The sequence below is a fragment of the Cervus elaphus genome, chromosome 5 (genome assembly GCF_910594005.1).
Source record: "Cervus elaphus chromosome 5, mCerEla1.1, whole genome shotgun sequence".
Lineage (NCBI taxonomy): Eukaryota > Metazoa > Chordata > Mammalia > Artiodactyla > Cervidae > Cervus > Cervus elaphus.
This window is the reverse complement of record NC_057819.1, coordinates 27,062,140-27,089,246: the sequence shown is the minus strand read 5'-3', so window position 1 is coordinate 27,089,246 and position 27,107 is coordinate 27,062,140. Positions and strand designations below refer to the sequence as shown.

At 57.6% G+C, this 27,107-nt stretch overlaps 1 protein-coding gene across 2 annotated transcripts; it reads right to left on the bottom strand.

Moving 5' to 3' along the window:
* Positions 1–1,636: 1,636 nt before the first annotated feature.
* Positions 1,637–26,501, bottom strand: MMP17 (matrix metallopeptidase 17). Of its 2 annotated transcripts, XM_043902133.1 has the most exons (10): positions 26,286–26,501; positions 15,867–15,999; positions 15,089–15,218; positions 14,117–14,400; positions 13,016–13,192; positions 11,375–11,474; positions 9,004–9,086; positions 8,753–8,905; positions 5,586–5,843; positions 1,637–4,571 (listed from the first exon to the last, which is right to left on the bottom strand). In XM_043902133.1, exons 1-10 carry the CDS (start codon positions 26,427–26,429, stop codon positions 4,258–4,260), a joined length of 1,776 nt encoding a protein of 591 aa, XP_043758068.1. In that variant the 5' UTR covers positions 26,430–26,501; the 3' UTR covers positions 1,637–4,257. The 2 variants fall into 2 exon arrangements, with proteins under 2 accessions (XP_043758068.1, XP_043758069.1); XM_043902134.1 differs by lacking the exon at positions 8,753–8,905.
* Positions 26,502–27,107: the final 606 nt, after the last annotated feature.

Below are 27,107 nucleotides of genomic sequence, written 5' to 3'. Positions count from 1 at the left end.
CAAAACCCATGTGCCACAACTACTGAGCCTGTGCCTTAGAGCCTGTTCTCCACAACAAAAGATGCCACCGCAATGAGAGGCCCCCGCGCACCACATCAAAGAGGAGCGCCCGCTCACTGCAACTAGAGAAAACCTGAGTGTGACGGTGAAGACCCAGCGCAGCCAAAATATAAAATAAATAAAAATACATTTTAAAAGAAGAGGAGACCAGACTCGCTCTCTGCCATGTGAACACACGGTGAGAAGGCGCCACCTGCAAGCCGGGAAGCAGGCTCTCACCGGGCACCGAGTTAGCCATCACCCAGATCTTGGACGTCCATTCTCCAGGACTGTGAGAAATAAGTAGCTGTTGTTTGAACCCCCACTGTGGCTTTTGTTATGACAGCCCGAGCCGAGACCAGCGCTGTTTCCCCACTTGTGAAGCGGGAGCTAGAGTGGAGATGTTCTGGCCCCCAGGGTCACCTGTGTAGATGTGTTTTGTCAGCTTGACACTCACGCACATGAGAATATGAGTGTTTGCTCACAAGACCCAGTCATGCTGAGGTCAGCCAGCACCTGGGGCTCCACGGCTGAGCTCTCCTAAGGTCAATGCCCTCATTGACTTCCCTCTGAGGGATTTCTCTGGGTCTGTCACCATAGCAGCAGACTCCCCCAGGGGGATCCACAGCTCCTTTAAGTAAAGCCAGCACAGTGTGGGGTCAAAATCAAGACTTGACTGAAAATTCAGAATTTTACTTGAAAGCACCAGGTGTTTAAATAGTGACTTACCTAAAACTGAAAATTTTCTGTGAGCATAGTATCACTCGGGGCTTCTCAGGTGGCATTGGTGGCCAAAGAACAGACCTGCCAACGCAGGAGACATAAGAAACATGGGTTCGATCCCTGGGTTGGGAAGATCCCCTGGAGAAGGAAATGGCAGCTCACTCCAGTATTCTTGCCTGGAGAAGCCCACGGACAGAGGAACCTGGCGGGCTATAGTCCACGGGGTCACCAAGAGTTGGACACAACTGAAACGACTCAGCACTTATAATATTCTGTAACATTCCCACCAGAGATGCAGAGTTGGAATTGAACCATGGGGACTCTTGAGGCTGCTGGCATTGGGGGCAGTCTACAGGACAACCAACCTGTGACCTTCACAGGGGCCAAGGTCATGGAGTTCAAAGGAAAACCAAGGCTCAGAGAGAATAAAACCTCAGGACAGCTGAGTGTGATGCTGGGTTGGGTCCTGTCAGTAAAGGATGTTGTGGAAACGAATGCAGAGACCGAGCGGGGTCAGATGTGTCCTGTTATTTCCTGATTTTACAGAGACTTGAAAGTCCTGGCTGGCAGGAAATACACAGAAAAGTGTCTGAGGTTGTTGGTGTGCTCCCAAATAATTTAAGTTAAAAAAAAAAAAAAAAAGAAAAAGTCTGATACTCTACCTGCATCTTCTTTGTAAACATGAGACAATTTCAAAATTTTAAAAATATGGATGTTTATAAAAAGATAGGATCAAGCCAAGTATTTCCGTGGGTTTGTTTGATGCCTGGGCTCCTGGTTTTCTGCTCCTACTTCTCCTATGAATTTGTCCGTTAGGACTGAAAACAGAGATGCACAACTCATGTGTCTGCTATATACTTCATGTGAGACAGAGTTACAGGGAAAGTTTTATAAAATGATCTTTGGCTTTAACACGAGAGTAAATCACCCACCAAGAAAGAATCTGGTTTCTTGCAGACCTGGTCCACAGCTGGCTCTGACCCATGGACTGTGTGCCCAGGGGACTTGGGGACCCTATTTGGGCTGTTTCCCCAACTGCACAATGGCCTAGGACTGGCTCCCCTGACAGGCTGCTGGAGAATGTAATGGAGTGGGACCATTTGGGGAGAGGTGCCCTTGCTGAGCAAAGGCAGCCTGTTCCACCCATGAGGGATCCTTAGTCCATCTGGTCTGGTCTGACGGGCAAAGAGCCCTTCCGGGTCCAGAGACCAGATGGCTGACAGATGGATGTGGGATGTGGCCTTGCTTGGCTCAGTGAACATAGGGCCAGGCCTGGAGACTGCCTGCCTGCCTGTGGCAGCATGCCTGCCCATGTGTCCTGGGATGGCCCTGAGCCTACCTCTGCTACCTGGGCGGCAGGTAGGGGAGGAGCTGAGTAGCTACAAGAGCCTGTGCTCTCTTCTGAAAATTGGAACATTTCTGCCTCTCCCTAGAGCTGGGGTTGGCAACTCCCCGTAACATGGGGAGTGGATCCCAACACCTTACAGCAGCCTGCAGGCCCCCGACAAAGACTGCCACTGCCCTCCTGGGCTCCCACTCTCCTCTGGAAAATCTCTGGCCAAAGGATGGAGTGTCTTCTGTTGGAGCATGCCCATCTCACTCCCAGATGTGTGCACCTACCCTTCCCCCACACCCCGGCAGGACTCTGGGCTCTTCTCTCTCATCTCAGCACAACCAACTCCCCCTCCTCCCTCCTTCCTTGGTTTCTGCTCATCCCCCTGCTCTGGGAGGCCTTTCTGGAGCCTGCTGGAAAGCAGCAGTTCATAAACTTGCCTGTGCCTCACACTTAGAGAATGGGGGGAGGGAAACACACGGCCAGCCCTGCCCCCAGGTTTCTGATCAGCAGGTAAAGGCAGGCCAGAGAATCTGCATTTCTGCTGGTTCCAGGTGATGCTGATGCTTCCAACTGGGCACCCGGCCTGGAGATCCCTGCTCTAAAGCAGTCCCTGAAGGGTCTCTTCATGCCATCTTTCTGCCTGATGCTCATCCCCACCTACTTATCCTCTTCCTGACCAACCCCATTTTTGCCAAAGGTGTTTGCCTCTCCCCAGTCCCAGGCAAGAGATGTTAGTGATTCTTCTAGACCAGAGGTTCTCAGGCCAAGTGCCCTACCCTGGGGCATCTACGGCTGCTGCAGGGATGGGCAAAGAACATCCTGTTCCCACAGCTATGCACCCAGGAAAAGTCACTCCCTGCCAGTGAGAGCAGGCAGGCAGCCAGGGCTTTGGGGAAAGGTCCCCTGCAGGGCGAAGGGTACAGCTTGCACTCTCTGCTTCTCTGGGTGGGATTCACGGCTGCCATCCTGGATATGGAGCCAGGGGGCAGAGGAGCAATGGGATGGAGCAGAGTCCCTGGACTGGCCAGCCAAGCCACCTACCCACACTTCCTGTTGGGCCATGCCCTGGGGTACATGGGGTGGCATATGGCATCCCAGGTGCCTCGCCCAAGAACCTGTCTTGTTCTGCACGTCTCACACTGAGAGCAGTACTTGCACATGCAAGTAGGCACTAAATCCATCAGGGAGGGCTGGGCCAACGTGCCAGAACCTCAGGTTCTGAGACCTGACCCAGCCTGACCCCGGCCTGCTGGCAGGAGGTGCGTTTCCCTGAACCGGGCCTCAACTCGTCCATCTGTGAAATGGGTGTAACCACCTGGGATGGTCCTGGAGGAGTCAAGGAGGTGCTGGGCAGGAAGGGTTGGTGACCACTACACAGCCATTCCTGGAGGCCCGCCCCCCACTCCAGAGTGCTGGTGATCTGGGGTCAGGGCTGCAAGAGTCCTTCCAGGCCCAGAGGCTGCCCACTCTCCACCCACCTGGGCGCATCAGGGAGCCGAGTCTGAGCCTTTACGAAGCAGGAAGAGGTCGTGTTTGTTTGAAATGCGTCACAAGACCACCACGGCCCCAGCTTGGGGGCGCGCCTGTGTGTGGGGAGGCTGCCCTCATCAAGCCAACCAGCAGGCCCACAGGGACCAGGAGAGGAAGCCCCACGGGTGGGCGTAAGCACCAGGGGCAGCAGTGCGGTCCGGTGATGGGGGGGGGGGGGTGCCCGTGGGACCACCGAGCTGCCCTTTCCAGGGCCTGCGGAACTGAGGGCCCCGAGGCCTGATGTAACGCCCCCACCCCTGCCCATTCCTGTCAGTCTCCATGAGATGTTAATCTTCCGTTAATCTCCGTGAGATGCCGTCACTCACAGGCTGAAAAGACGGCTCTGGCCCCCATCAGGGCGGTGACGAAGTCTTCCCAGCTCACAGCCCGCAGTCAAGGCCAGGAGAGCGCTACTCCGCATCCACCGCCCGAGGAGCAGCGCCCTCTGCTGGCCTCTGCAAGAGCTAGGGAGGCTGCACCCGGAGGCCTCGGCCCGGGAATAGGGGGCGCCCGTCCCCACCCGCGAGGCGGGGTCCGCTCTGCTTCCACTCTTGCCTAGGGCGCTGGAGGGGCGGGCACCAGTCCTTGCACTTCGCAGCTCCGGGCCCTGGCCAGGCCAGCACCGAGTGTCACAGCGTCAGGGCCTGGGCCGCTGTCCACAGGAAGCTCAGCAGCGCGGCCAGCAGTGGGCCCGCGGCCCGCGGGGCAGGGGCGGCGAGGGAAGTGCAGGAGCAGACCTCGTAGGCGTCCTCCGAGCGGCTATGGTCGCGCTGTCCCGGCCGCGCGTGGGCCCCGGCCTCTCCATCCGTGCCCTCGGGGTCGGCGGGTAGGTCTCTGCAGACCAGCCAGTCCCGGGCGGTGGACTGCGGGTACCCAGGCGCCACCTCCAGCTCGCCGTCCAGCACCTTCCAGTACTCCTTGCCGCGGAAGAAGTAGGCGGCACCTAGGGAAGAAGAGAGCGGGCACCTGAGCTCCGGCAGCTGCAGCACGCGGGATTCAGGCTAGACAGCAGGAGGACCGGGAAGGGGAGAGCTGCGGGGCCAGCAGAGAAGATGCAGAATGTCTTAGTTGAGAGTCAGAGTCTTGTTCTCAGGCCCCGGCTAGCTCATCTGTGGGCATTCAGAGCTTTAAGGGGCCTGGGAAAGCTCGCGGAGCCGCCTGGAGGCAGGAGCATGAATGAAGTAACTCTGGTTTGTTGCCCCCCCCCCCCCGGGATATTTACTGAGAGCCTAGTATGTGCCAGACTCTTCTAGATGCTGGGGACATTGCTTTGAAACTAGAACACAAGCTGCCCTTGTAGGACTGATGCTGAAGCTGAAACTCCAATACTTTGGCCACCAGGTGTGAAGAAAAGACCTCATTTGAAAAGACCCTGATGCTGAGAAAAGATTGAAGGCCGGAGGAGAAGGGACGACAGAGGATGAGATGGTTGGGTGGCATCACCGACTCAATGGACATGAGTTTGAGTAAACTCTGAGAGTTGGCGATGGACAGGGAGGTCTGGCGTTCTGCAGTCCATGGGGGTCGCAAAGAGTCGGACACGACTGAGCGACTGAATTGCCCTTGTAGGAAGGTGGTGTACTTCTCACTGCAGGCAGGGGGTGCTGCAAGGACATTTGAGAGAAGGACTGAAGCGAGTGGGGGAGGAGCCGCCTGGGTATGCGGGGCATAGGGTTCCAGAAGGAAGCACCGAAGGTGCAAATGTCTTGGGGTGTGTGCCTGCGCGCTTGAGCGCGCCTGTGTGGCAACAAGAGGTGAAGATGCTACAGCTGGAAGGGTGACGGGGGCAAGGAAGGGATGAGGGGAGAGGTGAACAAGCGCCAGAGGAGTAGGCCAAGGGGGCCCTGGGGAGGTCTGTGGCCAAGGAGGCGGGGCAGGCGCCCCCTGTGCCCCCGGATCCCCACACCCCAAGTGGGGAGGCTGAGGCTGCCAGGGATTCGCCCTTGCCCCGGCTCACCGTCGGACCAGCGCATGGCGTCGTCGAGCGTGCTGGGGACGCCCCTCCACGGGGGGCTCTGGGCGGGGTGGCCGGGGTCCATGCGCCGTGTGTGCTCATCGTAGCGCCAGTACAGCTGGTCCTTAAAGAAATAAGTCTTGTCATTGTGGGCCCAGGAGAAGGCGGCATCGACGCCGCCCGACGGGAGGCCGAAGTCCGAGACAGGCCGCGGGTATCCTTCCTCTACGTTATTGTCCTTAAACACCCAGTATCTGTCTCCTGGGGGGGCGAGAGAAAGAGCCGTGGGCCGGGGCTCGCCCAGCCCGCCAGGCCGGGGCCCCAGCCCTTGCTTCTCCCGCGGGCTGACACCCCGATGTGCGCGTGCTCCTGAGATTCACCGAGCACCTGCTATGAGCCGGGCTGGGTCCCACACCTGCAGCAGCCAGAGGACGTGGGGTCTGATAAGGCGGCCACATCACAGATGGGGGCAAGACCCCCACCTCACCCGGGGAAGCCATTTTGGTCTGCGGGGCCTGTTCAGTCCGTTCTGCGGTGATGTGGGTGAATATGCTCATGGGCAGGAAGGGCGCTGGGTCAAGGCCCAGCTGGACCTGGTTGGGTGCAGCCTTGTCTGACTACACAGAAGCAGAGAAATCACCAAGAACTTCAAATCTGTTTGTACAACTTTCCAAAAATGGTGTGATTAAGATGCTTATTGGGTATATCCTGAGCTTTGAGCTCTAGAAACATCCCTAGCTATTCTGCCACAGAAGGGTGGGAATGTGAGAAATAAGTTTGAGCAGGTGTTGTCATGTCCCCCTACCCCCACTCAGGTTTAGCGAAAATTAGCCCAGTTATTTAGAAAACAATTGGGAAAAATAAAGCAAAACATAAAAAAAATCCTTGGCTGGATAAAGGCCTGGAATAGACAGTTCTCTAAAGATAATTAGATGGTCAGTAAGCACAGGAGAAGATGTGTTTCTGACATCACTAATCACCAGGGACATGCATGTCAAAACATGATGAGATACCGCCTTACACTCACTAGCATGGCCATTATCAACCTCCCCCCACCTCCACACCTAGAAAATAACAAGTGCAGCTGAGGATGTGGGGAAATTGGGCACTGCTGGTGGGAATGTAAAATGGTGCAGCTGCTGTGGAAAAGTCGGGCAGTTCCTCAAAGAATTAAACATGGAATTAGTACAGGATCCAGTAACCTCACCCCTGGGAATATACACAAAGGAACTGAAAGCAGGTTCTCCAAAAGAGCTGTCTGTACACTCATGGTTATTCACAATAGCTAAGAGGTGAGAGCAACCCAAGTGTCCATCAACAGATGATGAACAAAATGTGGTCCATCCATACAATGGAACATTCATTGTGTTGTGTACATTCTCAGTCCTGTCTGACTCTGCCACCCCATGGACTGCAGCCCACTAGGCTCCTCTGTCCATGGGATTTCCCAGGCAAGACTACTGGATTGAGTTGCCATTTCCTCCTCCAGGACAACGTAATTTTACTCAGCCTTAAAAAAAAGAAGGGTGTTTCTGACATATGCTACAACATGGATGAACCTTGGAGGACCTTATACTCAGTGAAATGAGCCGATCACAGAAGGACAAATCCTGTACGGTTCCACTGTGTGAGGTCCCTAGAGTGATCAAATCCATGGAAACAAAGTGAGGCGGTGGGTGCCAGGGGCTGGGAGAGGGGGATGGGGAGGTAGTGTTTACAGGGGACAGAGTTTCAGCTAGCTTTGCAAGATGGAGAAGCTGTAGAGATGGATGGTGGTGATGGTTGGATACAGGGTGAATGCTCCTGAACTGTACATTTAAAAGTGGTTAAGATAGTAAATTTTACATTATGTGTTTTTTTTAAATCATAATAATTTCTAAAAAAATCCTCTGTCAGAGACTGAAAACCACTGAAGAAAAGGATGGCACAGCTGCAGAAAGGGCCCCATACAAACAACGAAAAGGGCTGTGAGGTTTTCCTCCAAGTGGGCGCCTGGCGTGGGTGACATGGACAGGGCAGCCTGACCTGCTGCAGCTGACTCTGCCAGGCAAATGCACAGGCCCCAAGTGCCCACACTGTCTTACATTTCAGGACAGAGCTATGGTTTCTCATAGGGATCTCCTGAGTTATAAACACTGAGAAATAATCCAAATTATTTAGAAGATGCCAGGCAGGTCCCACCACCATGACTGTAGCTCGCCTTAGGCATCCAGGTTTGGAGACAGTGATTCTACTGTTGGGGGTGGTGGCGCCAGGGTGGGTGTGAAGCAGGTGAACTCGGGCTCCATTCAAGGGAGGCCAGGCTGAAGAGGCTTGATCAGGGCAGCAGGATAGCTTCACTCTGGGGAGCTACAGATCCCCCAAAACACATCTGTATGTGTGCACAGCCATGCATATGAGATGGAGGAAGGCTCAGAGCCCCAAAGTGCCCACAGAATCGGCAGGGCTTGGTCTCCTGCTGCAGGCGGACACCCTGCCTTCTCCCCCCAAAGACAGCATGCTCCCCAGAAACAGAAACTGTGCCTTCCCAGCCCAGCCCAGGAGAGGGGGTACTAGAGGGTGAAGTGACACCCCTCCTCCAGTGGCCCTGTCACCCTGGACTGAGACTGGGGAGCTGGGCGTGGGCCAGGGAGGTCCTCAGTTTCCTCTCTGCGCTTAGAATAAATCCAGCCTGACACCCACAGCCCCCCGGGTGTCAACCTGACCTGCATCGCCTCCCCTGAATCTTCATCCTTCACTCTGCTCCAGCCTCACCACTCTCTTCTAAGGTCTTTCAATCAGCAAGACTGTTCCTGCCTCAGGGCTTTTGCACTGGCAGTTCCCTCTACTTGGAATGCTGTTCCCTCAGGTCTATCTGCAATTAACTTCCTCATTACTTGTGGGAGCTTACTGTGTCCCCCTCTCCCAAGAACAAGGGCAGGGATATATCCGTGTTTTGCCCACCGCGTGCTTGCAGTGCCCACCTCAGTGCGGGGCACACAGCAGGTGCTCAATAAATTGGCTGAGTGCACAAATGAATGAGCTGCTCTCTGCCCGGAGCTCTAGATCCAGAGAGCAAAGCACAGGACCAGTGTTCCTGGGCGGAGGCAAGCTTGGGGGTCCTGGGGAGTGAGGGCTGCAGTCCCCCGGTCAGCGATGCCTGGCAGGCACCCAGGTAGGGGCCCGCCCACCTTTGAAGAAGACGATCTTGTGGTCACTGGTGCGCTCGTACACGGCGTCCACGCTGTCCAGGTGCAGCGGCAGGCCCCGCCAGAAACGGTGCACCTGTGCCGGCTGCAGCGATACCAGGTGGCGGTCCCGGGTCAGCCGCCAGAAGTACTTGCCTGGGGGACACAGGGGGTGGGGCTGCAGGTGGCCGGTCTGGGGCCCAGGGTGGGACCCGCTTTTCTGTCTGCCGGCCGCTGGACCCCGCGGGGGTTACCTTTGAAGAAGAAGGCCTCGCCGCGGATCTGGGCCACTGCGTCGAAGTGGGCGCTGCATCTGTGGGGCACATCCTTCCTGGGCCTGGGGGCAGAGAGAGAGGGCAGGGCAGGGAGGCAGCCCCAATCTGAGCTGAGCCACCCTGGGGAGCTGGGTGGCCCAAGGCCACCAGGATAAGCCTCCTCCAAGGACCCCCTCATCCTGCATCACCGCCTGCAGGCTCACTGACCACAGCAGTTTAGTCAAGAGAGAAAAGTGGGTGAAAACGAGTCTTATTCTGGCCCTTCAGGTTGGCGAAGATGGATCACTGAGCGAGCGAGCGTCAGGGAGCACGAGCAGGCGCCTTCAACGCTGCCAGTGAAGCATCGAGAAGCCAGCTGGGCGCTTTCTACGGAAACGCTGAGCTTACTTGTTGGGTCCCCCGATTCTGAGTCTGCAGTTCTACCCACTGACAGCATTCACAGCAGCATCATTTGTGAGGACAAAAGATCAGGAACTTAAATGCCCACTGATCCAGAACTTAAAAAACAGGGCAGTGCAGGGGGCTTCCCTGGCGGCTCAGTGGTTAGGAATCCGAGTTTCCTAACTGCAGGGGCTCCGGGTTCAATCCACGGTTGGGGAACTAAGATCCCACACACCATGTGGTGTGTCCAAGAAAATAAATGAATAAAATAAAAAATAAACAGGCACATGCGCACCATCAGCTCAAGCTCAGAGAACCAGGTGTCTTCACAGACACAGAGGCCTCCACGGGCCCTGGGGCCAGAGGTGTGGTGCAGACCAGCGCACCAGCGTCCCACTGGGCTCACACATGTATGTCTACATGCTTAACTTTCTTATACTCGTGTAGAATCTATCTGGGAGGACACGCACATCAACGATTACGTGCCCTGGGGAGTGGGCTGGTCCATCAGCGGTAAGCACTAACTTTTCACCGCGGGTGCTTTTTTTGTGCCTCTGGAGCTGTGTACACTGACAAGTGTTACTTATTCAATAAGTAAGTGCAATGAAGAACAATAACAACACAAGATAAAGCAACAGCTGTTGACCTCAGTGGAAATTCACCACAAACAGCTGAGTGGGAAAAGCATAAAAACATTCCACCCTTGGAAAGCCAAACCTCAAAACCAAACTGAACCACGGAAGCCTAAATACATAGATTTCTGTTTGTTTTGTGTGAGCGTGAAAGGGGCAGGGAAGCTGGGAGGGCAGAGGTGGGGGGTGGACGAGGATGGCCTCCTGCAGATTCTGTGGCACTTGTTCCACCGGGGGTAGGGGGGTTGGGGTGGTGAGCATAGGTGGGCTCTGGCTGCTGCTTTTACTACAGAGCGAGACGAATCCGAGGCTGGGCCTTAAAAGACAGGCAGCTGTCGCCTGGCCTCTGGCACTGCCAACCCTCCAGACACTCCCTTGGGACACCGACTCTAGGAGTCCAGGCTCCAGCACAGGCCACAGAGGAGTGCCCAGCTGAGTCAGCCCAGCCCAGGCACCAGACCCGAGTCAAGATGCCCCCAGAGGATTCTAGTCCCCAGTAGATGTTCCCAACACTGTGGAGCTGACCATCCCCCTGTGCCCTGTCCAAATTCCTGACCCACAGAATCCATGAGCCTACCGACACGGTGGTGGTTTGATGTCACAAGGCAGGGCTGTTTGTTACACAGCCGTAGATGACTGTGACAAAGGGGGGGAGGAAATTGTGGGTTTGAAAGGAATGCCTCTGCACAGTTCTGGGCTGGGTGGTTAGTTGTCCCTTCTGTTAGGGGAAGCACACTGCCTGAAATCAGCCACCCTGGCCAGGCACCACAGTAACCATCTGTGTGAGTTAGTTTATGATAGGACGTCCTGGTAAGGAACATGGAACTAATGAGCCACCACCAACCAGAAGAGTTCAGGAAAGGTCAGAAGGTGACACCATGTGTCCTAACACCTCCCAAGATCCTTCTCATTGGCATCCATCACGGCTGAGCAATGTGTGCACCACCAGAAAGGACTCTGAGTCAGAATGATTGGCCAAAGACAACCTGGAAACTAACCCCATGACCATAAAATCCAAGACTGGGAGCTACATGGCAGAACAGTCCTCCTGGGTTCCCTGACCCTTCTGCTTTTTGCCTGGGCATCCCTTCCCAATAAAGTCTCTTGCTTTGTCAGCAAGTGTGTCTCCGCAGACAGTTCATTTCCAGGTGTTAGACACAAGCCCACTTTTGGGCCTTGGAAGGGGTCCCCCTTCCTGCAACACCTCCACTTCTGTCCATAAGAAAAGAAACCGTTTCTCAGGGCTCAGCAGGCCCAGATGACCTGGAGCTCAGGACTCTAAGCCACTGCTGGGAGTGGTGCTGGCTGCAGAGTGGAGACAGGGGCCCACAGCTTACGGGGTGCTGGACCGATTGTCAGGGGGCTCCAGCAGGAGGGGTGGCTCCTCAGGCTCTGGGGTGTCCGGCTGGGCCGTGGGGGATACCGACTCCCGCACACCTGTGGAGACCAGGAGGCTGCATTGAACCTGGCATGCCCGCCTCCCTGTAGACCCCACCACCCTTTCTGGAGCTGCCAGGATGGAATCGAGGCCACCGGGTGGGCAGGCACCGCGCCTGCACTGAGTCAGGAACTGGACTGTGGTGGTGAGCAGGACAGGGGAGACGCCCACCCCCCCACCCAAGCCTGAGCATCGAGATGCATGAGCAGAAGGCATGGGTGCCTTGATGACTTAAACAAGTGTTTCAGAAAACAAGTATTCAAACAAAAAGCTGCACATGAATGTGCATAGCAACATGATTCATCATGGCCAAAAGGTGGGAACAACCCAAATGTCCATCACCGGAAGAATGGATAAATAAAATTATTCAGCCGTAAAAAGGAGGGAATTACTGATGCATGCTATGACGGGGATGACCCTTGAAAACACATGCTAAGTGAAAGCAGCCAGACACAAAAGGCCACACACTGCAGAATTCCATTTATCTGAACTGTCCAGAGAGGCAAATCCATGGAGACAGAAAGGAGATGAGTGTTTGCCAGGGGCTGGGCAGTGACTGCTAATGGGGGAGGCGGGAGCAGGAGGCAGGGTGGGGGGATGAAAAAGTTCTAGAAGCGGATAGAAATGATGCTTGAACGACACTGTTAATGTGCCAAATGTCACTAAATAGTTTGCTCTGAAGTGGTAAAAATGGTAAATTTTACTACACTTAGGGAGGGAGGTTCAAGAGGGAGGGGACAGGTACACCTATGGCTAATTCATGTTGATGTATGGCAGAAATGAAACCAGTATTGTAAAGCAATTATCCTGCAATTAAAAAATAGATAAATTCAAGGAAAAAATGTCCACAGATGTCAAAGGCAACAGTGAAGCAGGGGAGGGGCCTGGGTGGAGGGGAGGGGCTGCAATGGGGCATAAAGCGAGGCTCACCTGCCCCCCACCACCCAGATGAGAGGCTCCGTCCCAGGCTTTAAGGGAATTGCTTTGGCTGATGTGGGTGGGGGACAGACTGGGGTGGGGGTGAGGGAGACCAGTGTGGAGATGGGGAGGTAAATGGGGGAGGGTCCATCACTGCCCCACCCCCAGGCTCCTGTCAGCTCCCAGGACAGGCTTCCTTCTGCCACATTTCCTGATGTGACCCCTGGCTCTGGGCTGGTCCTGGCTTAGCCCTCCCATCTTTAAGTAGGGGTGCAGTATGGACTTCACAGCTTGTAAAGACTGGATGACTTAGTACACGTAAGTGCTTTGCACGGGTCCTGGGTCACCATCAATGTCAGCTGTCACAACCTGAAACCTCCTGGGGGTTGAACATGGGACCTTGCCCGGGGGTCTGAGACAAGCTCTGTGAAAAGCCCCGGTGACAGAAATCACCTGTTTATTCATTCCACACATACTGAGGGGCAGCCAGCGTGTGCAGGTCCCGGGCACACAGCGCACAAAATACAACCAGTTCTCCTCCGTGGGGTTCCGGGCTCGGGGGTCCCCAGCATGCTGTCCCCATCCCTGGTGGCCCGTGCCAGCTCTCGGAGGGTGGACTCACCGTACAGTTGCCAGACGCGCACCCTGTCCTCGTAGGGGAGCCCATAGCGCAGTGGGTCACCCACCGGGCCCTGGTAGTACGGCTGCATGATGGAGCGTGTGGCTGCCACGTGGCTCAGCCCGATGGCGTGGCCAAACTCGTGGACAGCCACCGCGAACAGGTCCATGCCGTGGGCATCTGTGGACACAGGAGCCGGTGAGTCGGGGGAGGGGCTGCCAGCTCCTGCTGGGCCACCGGGACTGGACCTGTGGGGTGGGATGTGATGGGCCCGCCAGGATGGTTGTGGAGGAGGCCCCAGTCCTGGACAGAGGGGTTCTGTGGAGTCACTCAGGTTCTTAGGAGGCCCGATAGGATCTTCAGGGGCATCTCAGGCCCTGGGGTCTCTCGGTCTCTCCACCCCACGTGTGCCACTCACAGTAAGGCTGGCAAACTGTAAATGCTACATGGTAAATACTTCAGGCTTTGTAGGCCACCAGGAGCCAAGTTATAGGGGTCACTATAAGCTCCCCGATCCCCGCAGAGTTGAACAGATTCCCCAGGTCCCACCATGGCACAGAACCTACAGGTTCTACGGGACCCCTGCTGGTTCCTCCAGCTGGGATGGGCTCCTCAGTCTGATATAGAGACCACCCTCTCAAGGGTCCCCACTCCCCTGTCTGTAGTCATGCCCTATGCTCCTCCTCGGCTCTGATCCTCCTCCCGCCTCGAACCTGGGGGCCTGAAACTTCTTTGGCCAGTGGGACCTAGCAGAAGTGGTGATGTGCCCAGGCCTGCAGAGACCTTGCAAGTTCCCTCTCTCTTGGAAGCGGAGACCAGGATGAGGACAAGCTGAACTCACAGAGTCACATCCCAGCCAGGGTTGGCCAGGCGGGCTGCTCGCGCCAGAGATGGCTGGTGAGATCAGCCTGGACGAAGACCGCAGCGTTGTCCTCCTGAGTTGGACAGGTGCCCACAGCTTTGGGCTCGGGGCGGGGGGCTGGCTCAGGGGGAGGCCATGGCGGTTTCTAGTATCGGGGCACTGGTGTGACTCCCTACACTATCATGGGTCAATCGGGGGGCAGGGTGTGTGACGCAGGGCCCCTAGGGCTTCCCCGGACACACCTGAGGAGCGGAACGTCCAAGCCTCGTCGTCGTCGAAGTGTGTGTCCCCTGCGGTGTGGTGGTCGCCCGGGAAGAAGGCGTGGGCCACCGTGCCGCCCGGGCCGTCGAAAGGGTAGCGGTCATTGTGGTCGGCCGTGGAGAAGTCGATCTGGATGTCGGCGGCGCTGCCGGCCACCTCGTGGAAGTTCAGGGGCGTGATGTCACTCCAGACTTTGAGCGCGTAGTGCATGAGCGCCCGCACTGTGTCGCGGCCCAGGGGCGAGTCCCGTGGGAACGTGCGGACCCTGGGGTGGGCAGGGTCAGAGCCCAGGGTCAGGCCATGCGGAAAGGCCCAGCACCCCCGACCAGGCTGCAGTGCACTCCCAGGAACATTCTGCCTCGAGTGGGGCACCGGGGACCTGATTTGGAAATGGGATTTGCAGATGTCATCGGGACAAGGATGGAGATGAGGTCATCCCGGATTAGGGCAGCCCGGTGGCTCAGATGGTAAAGAATCTGCCTGCAATATGGGAGACGTGGGTTCAATCCCTGGATTAGGAAGAACTCCTGGAGAAGGGCATGGCAACCCTCTCCAGTATTCTTGCCTGGAGAATTCCATGGACAGAGGGGCCTGGTGGACTACAGTCCGTGGGGCTGCAAAGAGCTGGACACGACTGAGTGACTAACACTTTCACTTTCTGTATCCAGTGAGGGTCCTTATAAGGGACAGAAGGGGACACAGACATGAAAGGAGGCCGTGTGGAGACGGAAGCAGGGATTGGAGCCATGGACCCAGAGCTGCCTGCAGCATCCGGATAGAGGCCAGGCCGGACTCTCCCTCACAGCTTCCAAGGGACCACCCTGTGACCCCTAGATCTTGGGCTTCTGACTTCTAGAAGCAAGAAGACAAAATCCTGTCTCTTCAGCCTTGGTTTGTGGGTATTCATTTTGGTTGCCCTCGTGACACCCAGACCCCAGGAAAGCCCTGCCCACCTCCACGACAGGTTCCTCTTGTTCCACTTGGTCAGGGCTGGAGCCTGGCGTCTCCTTCGAGCTGGGGCCGCAGCCGGGAGGTCAGGGAGGGAACATCGAGGGGTTTTCATCAGTGCCAGGGTGGCCTCATCTGTGGGGCAGGTGGGCAGGCAGAGGTCAGGAGTTCGGTCCTGTGCAAACTCACCCCCAAATGGGCATTCCCAGCAGCTCCCTGAGAGTGGGCTCCAAGCCCAAGTCTGGTCCCTTTGGCTCCCCGCACCAGGTCTGGGGGGACGAGGCCTGGGTCTGCAGCTGCGTCAGGCCCCACTGTCAGGGGACAAACATGTTTTGATCAGCCAGCCCTGCCGAGAATCTTTACAAAATTGGAATTTGTTGTCAAAATGTAAAGAGTAGGGCATTGCATAAACACCCCAGATTTCTGGTTTCCCTTGAAAAGCAGGGAGTTTCGACAGCACAGGGCTGCCCCCCACCCCTGATGGGGCAAGACTTAACAGGGGCCTGGGTGGCCAGAACTCACTCCCACACCTGGTCTGCCTGGCCCATGGCATGGAGTTTGAGATCCCTGCTCTAAGTATGGAAATGGGGTCTGGGAATAGCTGGCACACTCACCCACTGCCGTGCCCACACTGAGGATGGCGATGGGGAGGGGACAGGGATGATGGAGGGCCCCCAGGCAGCAAGAATCCTCCCCCTTGTCCCAGAACAGCAAGGCAGGCTGCAGGGGTACTTGGGAGAAACCAGGTTGGCACCCATCTCCCACTGAACCCCAAGGACTGACCTAGGACGCCGGTGGCCTCCAGGCCTCCGAACCGCTGCATGGCCACGATGGCCTTGGACAGCTCCTCTGGGGTCTGCAGCTGTCCTGTTTCGGGGTCCGCTGGGGGCAGGTAGCCGAACCTGCTCAGCCATTCCTGCAGGCAGAGAGCAGAGTGAGGGGTGTTGGAGGTGGAGATTCAGCCCCACAGAAGAGCCATGGCTTGGGGCCCCCACTGCTGTAAGGGGCAGGCCTTTCCCAGCTCAGCCCAACACTCCAGCCCCTGCCCACTGCCCACTAGTCTCTTGCTCCTTCCTTAAATTTCTTTACAGGAGGCTGCGGAAGTGTCTTGATAAACATGATGCCCCTTAGATGGGATGGGCTTCAGCAGTGTACCACCTGTACAACTGTTCATGGCAGCCTGCCCCACCTCCCTCCTGCGACAGCAAAATGCCCAAGGGACACTTACAAAATTGAAATTTTTAAAAGGTTATTTAACATCATGAGTGCCAAATTCAGGCCTTGAGCTGGCAGTGAAGCAGCAGTTCAGGACCCAAGCTCTGAAACCCACGCTGAGAAGGGCAATGGGCTCAGAAACTGGTTTTAAGAATCTGGTCATGTGCTGCACATGCCCAGGAGTTAAGAGCCCAGACTCTGAAACCAGGCTGCCTGGGTTCAAATCCTACCAAGCCCTGTCCTCACTGTGCAACTGAGGCAAGTCAGTGCTCTCTCTAGGCCGTTTCCTCACCTGTGGAAGTGAGGATGTAACGAGTTAGAACGTGGAAACCCTCAGGTCAGCCCCTGACACGGGCACCCTCCATGTAAAGCACGTGTGGCGCTGGCTGTCAGGGGACAGGTCTGTGCAAAGTGCCCCGGGGGGAACCCCTGAGCCAAGCACAAAGCAGGAATGAGGACAACCCTTTATGCCATGGACACACACAGAGCCCCCTTCCCTGGCCCAGTCACCTTTCCATCTGGGGAGACAGGGAGGCACTGATGCCATCCATGGGGACCCCCTGGGGGGCTGCTGTTTCTTCAAAGGCAAATGGTGCAGGCGCCCACTTCCCGAGCTGGGTGACAACCCCGTGAAAAGCCCTCAGAAACGTGGACGCAGCGCCAGGGGGCAGGCTCACCAGCCAGTCTGGGGAAGACCCATGGGTGGCTGGAAGGCAGGGTTGTGGCAATTCTCTGAGCTCCACTCCCTTCCAGACCAGGCTTCAGGAGAGATACTGACTTGCAGGTCTACTTTTTATTTTTCTGCTCTATTCATTTACACCACCTACAGGGCCCCCAGGAGGCTGGTGAGTATATAGCTCCTGCCTATGGACTCCTTGCCCTGGGGATTTATGGCCCCCACCTCCAGGGATGCCCAGGAGCCTCAACTGACCAGGAGAGTCCTCAATGATTTGCATATAATTTGCATACACCTGCAGAGAACCAGCCAGATCCCACCCCCCAACTCCCCACCCCTGCTTTCCAGGAAACACTGAGTCCTTGCTGGGGTTCTCTCTGTTCCTTGACTTCCTCCCCAACTTCTGAAAGGAGGCCTCCCAGAATGTGCCCAACTGGGGGACATGGGAGGCCCCTCTCAGGTCTGGGAGCCCCTATTAGGCTGTCAGGCAGGACAGGGAACAGCAACCAGTGGACACACCCGAGTGTCATCCTGTGGTCAGACGAATAGGCGGAAAGGCTCAATCTCCACTCAGGGCTCTGCCCTCTGCGGTGCTAGCACCTCCGCACCCCTGAGCATCCTTCTTTTAGGAGGACCTCCCTTCATATCACTTCAAACACACTAAAATGCAACCTGGGAGCTTTTCCTGGTAGCTCAGTGGTAAAGAGTCCGTCTGCCAATGCAGGGGACTCGGGTTTGATTCCTGATCTGGGAGGATCCCACATGCTGTGGAGCAATGAAGCCTGTGTGCCACAACTACTGAGCTCACATGGGACAACTACCGAAGCCCGTGCACCCCAGAGCCCCAGCTCTAAAGAGATGGCACCGCAATGAGAAGCCCACGCACGGCAACCAGAGAGGAGGCCCCACTCAGCGCTCCTAGAGGAAAGCTCACACAGCAATGAAGACCCAGCACAGCCAAAAATAAATAAATAAATAAAATTGTCTAAAAATGCATCCTGTCAGTTATCAATAAAATTTACCGAGCGAGTCTCATGGCTAATCACTGGGTCCCGGAAACGCCCAAGAGAGCATTTCATGTTACAGATGTGTATCTTTATTCACAGAGCTATCTATATAGCGGAAGCTAACACAACAGTGTAAATCAACTATGGGCATGTGTGCATGCTAAGTGACTTCAGCTGTGTCCAACTCTGCGACCCTATGGACTCTAGCCTGCCAGGCTCCTCCGTCTGTGGGATTCTCTAGGCAAGAATACTGGAGTGGGTTGCCATGCCCTCCTTGAGGAGATCTTCCCGACCCAGGGATCGAACATGCCTCTCTTACATCTCCTGTATTGGCAGGCAGGGTTTACCTGGGAAGCCCAAATCAAGTATACTACAATAAAAATTATAAAAAAAAGACAGATGTGTATTTGTGGCTACACATTTTTGGGGACAATTTTAAAGATATTTTAAAATCTTGATCCTGCCATTTTCCTTTTGGACGTCAGAAAACACACACACATTTTGCAGCTCTTTGTTAACACTGCAGGCCTGAGCTAAAGAGCTGGGGGCTGTTCAGCACCATGAGGCTATCTCCTCCAGAAAGTCCTCCAGAGTTTCCTCTGATGGTACACGATGCTAGGTGAGGATGCTGGCCCCATTTCTCCTACCAGGTAATGATCTACTCAGTTGAGAGCCTTTCCCCACCCAGGCCAGTTGCTTTGGGTGGGTTGAGGCTGAGACACCCTGGGAGGACCACACACCTCCCAGCTGTCACGCTATAGGTTGGGATAACAGCTGGGTGTCTGACCCAAGCAGCCCCCTGCTGCTCCCAGCCCTCCCAGGGCTCCACGGGGGTTACAAAGGAGTGGCTTCTGGTCCTGTGAGCCTTGCTGGGAGGCCACGCACATTTTTGGACTTCAGGCCTCAAGAGTACTTCAGGTGGTTTGGAAATGTTTGCGAACGTTGCAAAGCAGGAGGTTTTAGCTGCAGGTCCGAGTGGCCAGGCTCTGTGTCCACTTGCAGACTGAGGGCAGGACTGGGGCACGTGCTGCCCTGGGCCAGGCACTGCTCTGGCCATGGTCAGCAGCTGCTGGTACCTGCCCAGGCCCCGGAGCACTGCCGTTTGCAGTTCCTGCTGGCTGCAAGAGCATGCGGGCATGCTGATGGGATCTGGGGGGCTGGCGGGAGGGATGGGCCCCCACCCCCTCCCCTCCCCCTCCCCACAGGTTTGGGCTCAGCTGTCCCACCTGCCCCCAGTGCAGCCACTCCCCCATCACAAAGCCTGTCCCCTCCTTTCACACCCTCACCCCACCTCCTCCCCTTGGCCCCCCACAGAGCTGGTGGGCTTCTGCACTGATTCCTGGACTAGGAATGGGGGCTGGGAACAACCCTCAGCTCAAGGGGGTTGGCAGGCGGTGAGGGCCATTGGACGGGGTGGGGGGCATTGGGGGTGAAATCCTCAGGAGATGTATGACAACAGGACAAATCTCTGGTGGGTTTAGGGGGGGTTGCTGGTCCTGAAGAGCCCATGGGGACCCCAGCTCAGCCCTGAGCCATCCTGTTCCGTGGAAACACGTGTCCACACAAGAAGCCCCCATCACTGCTGGAAAGGAACAGCTCTGGAGCCCAGGGAGGGAGGGGATGTCTAAAAACTCCTTTCTTTGTCTCTCTCCCTCTTGACTTGCCAGCTCATCCCGATTCAGGGGAGACAAAAATTCCCAAATGGCTGGGGTTTAATTTTTTTTTCCCTGGTAGTACAGGCTGGAACATCAGAGGGGAACCAGGCTGAGAACTCAACCTCAGGGCTGAGGTCCCTGCACAGGGCAAAGGCTGCCAAATGCCCTGCCTAGGGCTCCCCTGGAGCCACTGCAGCCCCTCTTCCTGCCCGCTTCCACAGTAGTACCCATGGAACGTCAGCCCCTGGGGTGGGGGCCCAGAGCCCCTCTCCACCCAGCTGTCTCCAGTCCCGCCCCTCGCCCCCTAATACCTACAGAGCCTGTGGGTCGCCTGGGGCCGGCCCCTTCCTGTGCTCACCTACTGGTCCTCCTTCCGTCACCACGGAGACGGTGTCTCCAGGGCAACCAGAGTGTGTGGGCGGAGGGTGAACTTTCCAGAAGGCCAAGAGGAGGGGGGGAGGGGGAGCCCCAAACTTGCAGGGGCTGCCTCATCATGGGTAATCCCTAACAGCCAAGGATGTGCTCTCTTCCTCCTCTCTGCCAGGACCCCCATGAACTGAGCCATTACTGCAGATGGGGAAACTGAGGCCCAGAGACGTGGGTGCTCTACCCAAGGCACTGGCAGGGGGTGGCGTGTTGGCCCCTCCCGCAAACCAGATGAAGCCACCTACCATCCTTCCCATGGCTTTCCCACCCCCCAGCCCCCGCCTGCTTGGTTTTATTTTTCTCTGTATTGTTTATCACTGGTTGACACAACATGCGTCTGTTCATAGCGCTAACGATGTTTAACGCACACACCACAAAACTCCCTCCTGACCTCATCAGAGTCGCAGGCAAGTGGGCCATTGCCCCCACAAAGAGGCCTCGTGTTTATGCCCTGAGCAGTCCCTCCACCCAGCGGGTCAGCCTTCAACCCACGCCCTAGCGCTGGCTCCCAGGGGACTTGGTAAACCAACTCGCCACAGATGGCTGGACTGCAGGGTGAGGAAGGCCTTGCTGTAATGCGTGTGGATGGTGCCAGAAAACAAGAGGCGCTTACTGTGTGCAGTGCCTCCGTAGGTCCTCCCCCCAGCCCTGGCCTGGCCACTGTTGCCCCATTTTCAGGTGGGGAAATGGAGGCACAGAAGGGTTCGCCCTGCGTGCTGGCAGTGGGACCAGGGTGGGAGTGAAGCGAGCTGACCCCAGGACACTTATCTGATGGGCTGTGAGGGACCTGGGGCCAGTGGGGACCATGGGGACACACGGCTGAACTGTCTGCCCCCCACTTCGTGCTCCGTCACTGACTGGACTCCGCCGGCCTCATGGGGGAATGCAGAGTGGGTGTCATTGGTCCCAGGGCACCGACGAGGAAACGGAGGCCAGGGCAGTGCAGACACCGCCACAGCATCAGGGACAATGGAGGTGGGCGGGCAGCAGCTTTAGAGCACCCGCCCCCGGACCCAAATAATAACAGACCCTTCAGCACCCGCTGAGTGCTGCCACCTCTGACCTTCACTCATCTGCCAGCGCCGATGAGGGTGGTGTCACCCCCCACCCCCAGGAGCAGCTGCAGAAATGGCCCGTGGTCACACAGTGCGGCCCTGGCTCGAGTCTGTGTGTGACCCCCTTGGATGTCCAGCCAATAAAGACCCAGAGAGAAAGGACCTGGGGGCCCCCCAGCAGGGTGGGAATTCCTCCGGGGGCTGCTTGTGGTTGGGATGATCCCTCATCCCAGCATCTTCCCCAGGGGGGTGCTCCCAGACCCCCCTCGGACAGTCCATCCATCCATTGGACACCCTCATCGAGGGCTCCCTGTGCCAGGTGCTGGCGGGACAGCAAAGACCTGGGGAGACCCCACCCTGCCATCCACCCAGGAGGGACAGTCTTGTAGGGAAAGACCAATACTAAACACGTGAAAAACAAGTGTCATGGGTGGTAACTATGATAAGTGATCCTAATGGCCAATAATTATTGAGTTATGTTCACAGCAGCCATAGGGGAAAACCGTGAGGACAGGGGTGTGCGGTCCATGGGGTTCAATTCACATTTGGCACACAGCAGGTGCTCAATAAAGAACTGATGCAATGATCATATAGGTAGGGGCTATTATGCCCATTTTACAGATGAGGAAACTGAGGGGCAGAGAGGTCAGGACACTTGCTCACAGTCACACAGCACAGGGCAGAGGTGGGATGGGAACCCAGGATCTCTAGCTTCAGGGTCTATTTCCAGGAACCCTGTGCTAATAGAAGTGAGACAGTGTGGAGGGGCTCCTTAAATGGGTGATTGGTGGGGTGGCATTGGGCAGAGCCCTGAAAGATGAGGAGGAGCTGGCTAGGTGATGAGCTGAGATGAAAATTCATGGCAGTGGGAACAGTCAGTGCAAAGGCCCCATGCCTGGAACCAGTGTGGAAAGTTCAGGGAACAGAAAGCACTGGTGGGACTAGGGTACAGAGAGAAGAGAGGGTGGAGGAATTGATGAGTGGGCCAGGTGAGGAGGGGAAGTGGCATTGGTATCCTGCCCAGACCACTGTCCTTCCCTCCCGAGAGCAGGATGGTGTCTGGAAAGGACCCAGAAGGCTGTGAGCTAGCGTGTGACAGATGCGTCTGTCACCCTTCATGTGCACGGCACAGACTCTGTACCCGGAGTGTCTCACTGGAAGCTCTGGGCCACCATTAACCAAGAGGCAAAAACCACGTGGTGTGCTCGGAGCACCCTCGGAAACCCTCAGGAAGGCACTACATCAGCAAGCACCCTGGTGAGCCCCTAACTGCTCCCCAGCTGTCCCCCTGTTTCCACACTCCCCCCTCAGCGTGTGAAGGCAGCTTACTTCCCACAAGACGCTGTTGTGAGTGATTCAGGGGCATCAGTCAGCTAATATCCCAACTGTTCCGTTTTCATGGCCCCATTTTACAGATAAGGAGACTGAGGCCCAGCACAAACCCCGCTCCCCGAGACTGGTAGACAGCAGCCTGGGACCCTCACCCAGAGGCTGGTTCCAGAGCTCTTGAAAGAGCAATGACATTTCCTCAGCGGCCAGGCTGGTCACCGGCCTGCTTAGTCAGAGTCCACACTCCCAGGGCTCAGACCACAGGCATCCAGCGTAGTCGTGCCCATACCACATGGGCCCCTACGAAAGTGCCACAAAGACTTCTCAGTCATCCAGATACCCAGGGCAATGAGTGTCCGGGAAATGAACTCACTTGTTGACAACATGCCTGCAGGGTGGGAATGGGGGGGGTGGTGGGCCGGGGAGGGGACCAGCTACCAGCTGGGTCCTAAGACATTCACATTTAAATTCAAGCTCTGGAGGGGTGGGCGGGAGACCTGGGAGCTGAGGCTCTCCGCCTGCAGCTCAGGGAGACTGCCCCTGTCACCTTGGTTGGATTCCCTGACTGCACCGAGAGGAATATTCCTGGCTCCAAACCAGGTCTGACGCGGATTCTGAGCACATCAAGCGCCCACAGGCTTGCCTGTGTGCTGGCGCTGAGAAGCAGCGACCCAGAGGCCACTGGCTGAGGCCAGGGTGATGGCTGCCCCCGTCACCCCCTCCCCACCCCTGCAGGGGGACAGGTGCTCACAGGTGTTCCAGCCCATGCCCAGCCCCCTGGGCCACTGAAAGAGGGCCCTGCTGATTCCCGGCTACCCTCACGAGTTCTCAGTCACAGACCATAGTCAGAGAACCAAAAGAACTGCCGACACGCGTGGTATGAGGCAAAAGAGCTCACAGACTTTGTTGCTGGGATAGAAACCTGAGAACAAACTTCAGAGGTGTGTGCTCAGTTGCTAAGGCATGTCTGACTCTGCAATCCCATGGACTGTAGCCCGCCAGGCTCCTCCTCTGTCCATGAGATTTTCCAGGCAAGGATACTGGAGTGGGTTGTCATTTCCTTCTTTGGGGGATCTTCCCAATCCAGGGATCAAAACTGCGTCTCCTGCATTGGCAGCTGGATTCTTTACCACTGAGCCATCAGGTAAGTCCAAACTTCAGAGTTAGAGGTTGGCAAATCTGTCAACTTGTGACATGTCCCATGCATGCCTGTCACCAGGCTCCTGCAGAGCTGAGCCCCTCACATACTCACACCGCAGTAACTGGGCGTTCCGGCCGCTCCTGACTACGGTGAAATATTAGGAACAGCCTGCACGTCCGGGCCGGGGTCTGGCTAGCGGATGTCAGTCACATCCATGCAGTGAAATGCGATGGGTGGACAGAAAGAACCCGGCAGATAAAGACGTTCCAGTACCAACCGTTCCCCAAGACAGACTGGGAAGTGAAAACGGCAGGACACGCAGCAGTGGACAGCAGGTTGTCATCCATAGAAATAAGGGGCCGAGGCCCCATGCCCTTTTATGTGCCCAGACAACCTCTGGAAGAATCCTTAGGAAACAAGGGAGACGATCGCCCCTGCGGACCCTTCTGTATGGCCTGAATATTTTGCCGTGGATGTTACTTACTCAGAAATAAAATAATGAAAACGGGCCCAGAAGGACTTGCGGCTCAGCCGACAACCCCAGGAGGGCATGGGGCTCTTTTGTCCCGCTCCACCGCGGCCTGAAAGCCTGCTGTTGGGCCGGCGCAGCGGGCCTCAATCCGGTGCTTTGTTTTCCTCTGATGCTCCGGCGGCGGCTGGGCCAGGGAGCCCCTCCCGGGGGCAGCCAGCGCTTGAGAGACCCGCTGGGCACGGCTCTGTCTGGCAGAAGCTGGGTCACACTTACAAAGGGGCCCTTCTCCTCGCTGGCAGCCCTAGACCTGAATATCCAGAGTCAGTGGGCCCCCGGGGGCGGTCTGCAGAGGGTGGGTAGAAAGGAGTTCCCCCCTCCTCCTTGCAAATCCCTGCTGGTCTTCCTGCACCTCTGGGTCTGATGCACTGAGGTGTCATTCCCCGGAAGACCACCAGAGACCGCCCTCTGCCTGCAAATTGGGGGCAGGATGCAGGAAGGTTTCTCCCACACCAGCCTGGAAGAGACCTGGCCTTCTCCTGGTGGGGGTCTCTCCCGGCAGGGGCAGCAACCTCTGCTCTTTACCAGCTGGGCCGGATGCCAAGGCCCTGCAGTCTTTGGGGCTCCAGACTGAGGGGCCACATCCCCGGCCTAGTGCCTCCCACAGGCTGTGGGGCCGGGGGAACCCCTGGTGCCGGGGAAGCCAGGGGAGCAGACAGAGGAGGAGGCTTGGACGTGCAAACCAGGAGGAATGTACCTGACCCGCTCCCTCTGGGTGGGCATTGAGAAACTTCACAATAGCACTGCGTCTGATAAATGAACTTGACTGGGCCAGGAGCTCCATGTCCTGATGGTGGGGGCCTGATCCCCAGTAACCCTCAAAGCTGGAAGGTGAGAGCCTGGTTCTACTGCCACCCAGCCCAGACCTAGAGATTTGATGCCCTCAGAGCCTGCACCCCAAGAGGGGATTCAGGACACCCCAAGCCCCAGAGGCGGGTAAAGGCACCCGAATTTCAGAGCAGTTTGGCTGGGAGGAAGCGGCTCTGGGGGTCCCTCGAGTGTAGACAGCACAGACTGGGGCTGTGCCCTCCCAGATGGCTGCAGAGGGGCTGGGGCAGTTGGGCAGGGGTGGCTAGAGACTGTTTCTCATCCAGAGCCTGTGGCCAAGTCCTGCCAACCTCGGGGCTGTGGATGCCCCCTAAATGCTTGCACTGGTCTGAAATCCACCTGAAGCTCGAGAGTGCTAATAGTCTGGGAGAGGAGCCCCGCCAGCACCCTTCTAGGAGACTGCCGAGGGCCAGGTGCGGAGGCAGGGAGCCCAAGTGAGGGCAACTGCAGGGCGGAAGCCTCAGAAGGAATCTGCTTAATCCATCGGCCCCCATGTGCCCACGCCCAGCCTCCCCGGACCTGGAGGCGGAGACCTATAAAGTGTGATCTAAATCTTTCAAGTCCCAACGAGGAGGCTCCAAGCCTGGCGGACTGAACGGGGGAGGGGACGTGGGAAGAGGCCACTGCGCAGCCCCTCTGTATGGTTTCCAAGCCAGTGGGACACAGCTGATACTGGGCGAGGGGAAGCGCAAGATAAGGTGGTGGGGCTACATCCGAGCCTGCGAGTGGGGGGAGGGGGGGCGGGCAGCTCATCAGGTTCAGGACGGGGACAAGGGTGGCAAGGCAAAGCTGGCCGTCCTGGGGGTGGAAGGGAACAGGAAATAGGGCCAAGATCCATGCCTAGTGGAGGGTTGGGGGGTCGGTTCCCTTGTTCCTCAACATCCTCAACGGAGCAAACTCGAAACCACCAGCTTTCCGGGGCGCCCACACTCCGCAGCTCCGTCCTTTTCTCTGTTGTGGGTGCGCACCTCCCACCCCCGCCACTCCCACTGGGAACGCACGCGGGACGCCCAGCTCTGGGCGGCTGCGACTGCTGTCCCATCCGCCTCAGGGGCCTCTTTGGGGCTGCACGTAGTCGGGGACAGGGCTCCGGCCAGGTAAGCCGCCAACCTCCGCGGGTTCCTGTGACTGCGGCGGGCTCCCAGCGCACGCAGCCCAGGAGGGACCCAGCGCGCCTCTCCCAGATCCGGGGGGGCGCGCGTCAGACATTCAGCCTACGACCCAGCCTCAGCTTTCCCGCCCAGGAAATGGGTCCAGGGCGTCCGGGTTCCCGCAGGCGTCGAGGCACCCTGATGGTGTCTCCCTGGCCCGCGGGAGCCCGCCTCCCGGCCGTACACTCACCACTCCCAGGCTGAGGTCCTCCGCACGGGGCGCGGGCGCGGCGCAGCCCCCACGGGCGGCCAGCGCGAGCAGCAGCAGCGGCAGCGGCGTGACCCCGGCCCGGGGGAACGGCGGGCCGGGTCCCCGGGCGGCGCGGCGCCGCATCGCGCTCAAAGGGCGGGCGGCGCAGAGGTGGCAGTCCTCCGCGCCCGTGCGCCCCGCGCCCGCGCCCGGCTCCCGGCCCGACTGAGCCCAGCGCCGTCTCCCAGCAGCGGGGCGGGACATGCTAATATATGCTAATGACCGCCGGCGGCGCTCGCCCCGCCCCTCCTTAAAGGGTCCGCGTCCCGCTCCCGCCAGAGTCCCGCGCCCCCCAGAGGATGCTCAGATTCCACACACGCCCCCGCCCGGCGAATCCACACGGGGACCTTGGCTGCGGCGGCCCGAAGGAAGGCACTTCTCGAGTGTCCCCGGACGGCTCTGGGGGAGGCGGAGGCCTGCGGGCGGGAGCACAGAGTTCGGAGCTCGGGGCCGCCCCCCGGGGGATGGACCCCTCCTCTCCCTTCAGACCGCGCGAACGCGGACCTCGAGCTGAGCACGGATTCGCGGTCACTGGTGGGGACCCGGAGCGGCAGTCGCAGCGCACCCGGCGGACGCTTGGGGGAGCCTTTGCACCGTGGTAGAAAGGAGGTGGGGGCTGGGTGGGCGTGAGCGGTGGGGGTCGGGTGAGGGGCGAGGTTTAAGAGTGGGACTGGTCCGCTTAGGGGTGGGCGCCGGGAGGGGGTTCGGGGATGGGCGAGGGGGCGGAGCCGGGCTGCGGTGAGGCTGGGGCGGGGGGAGCAT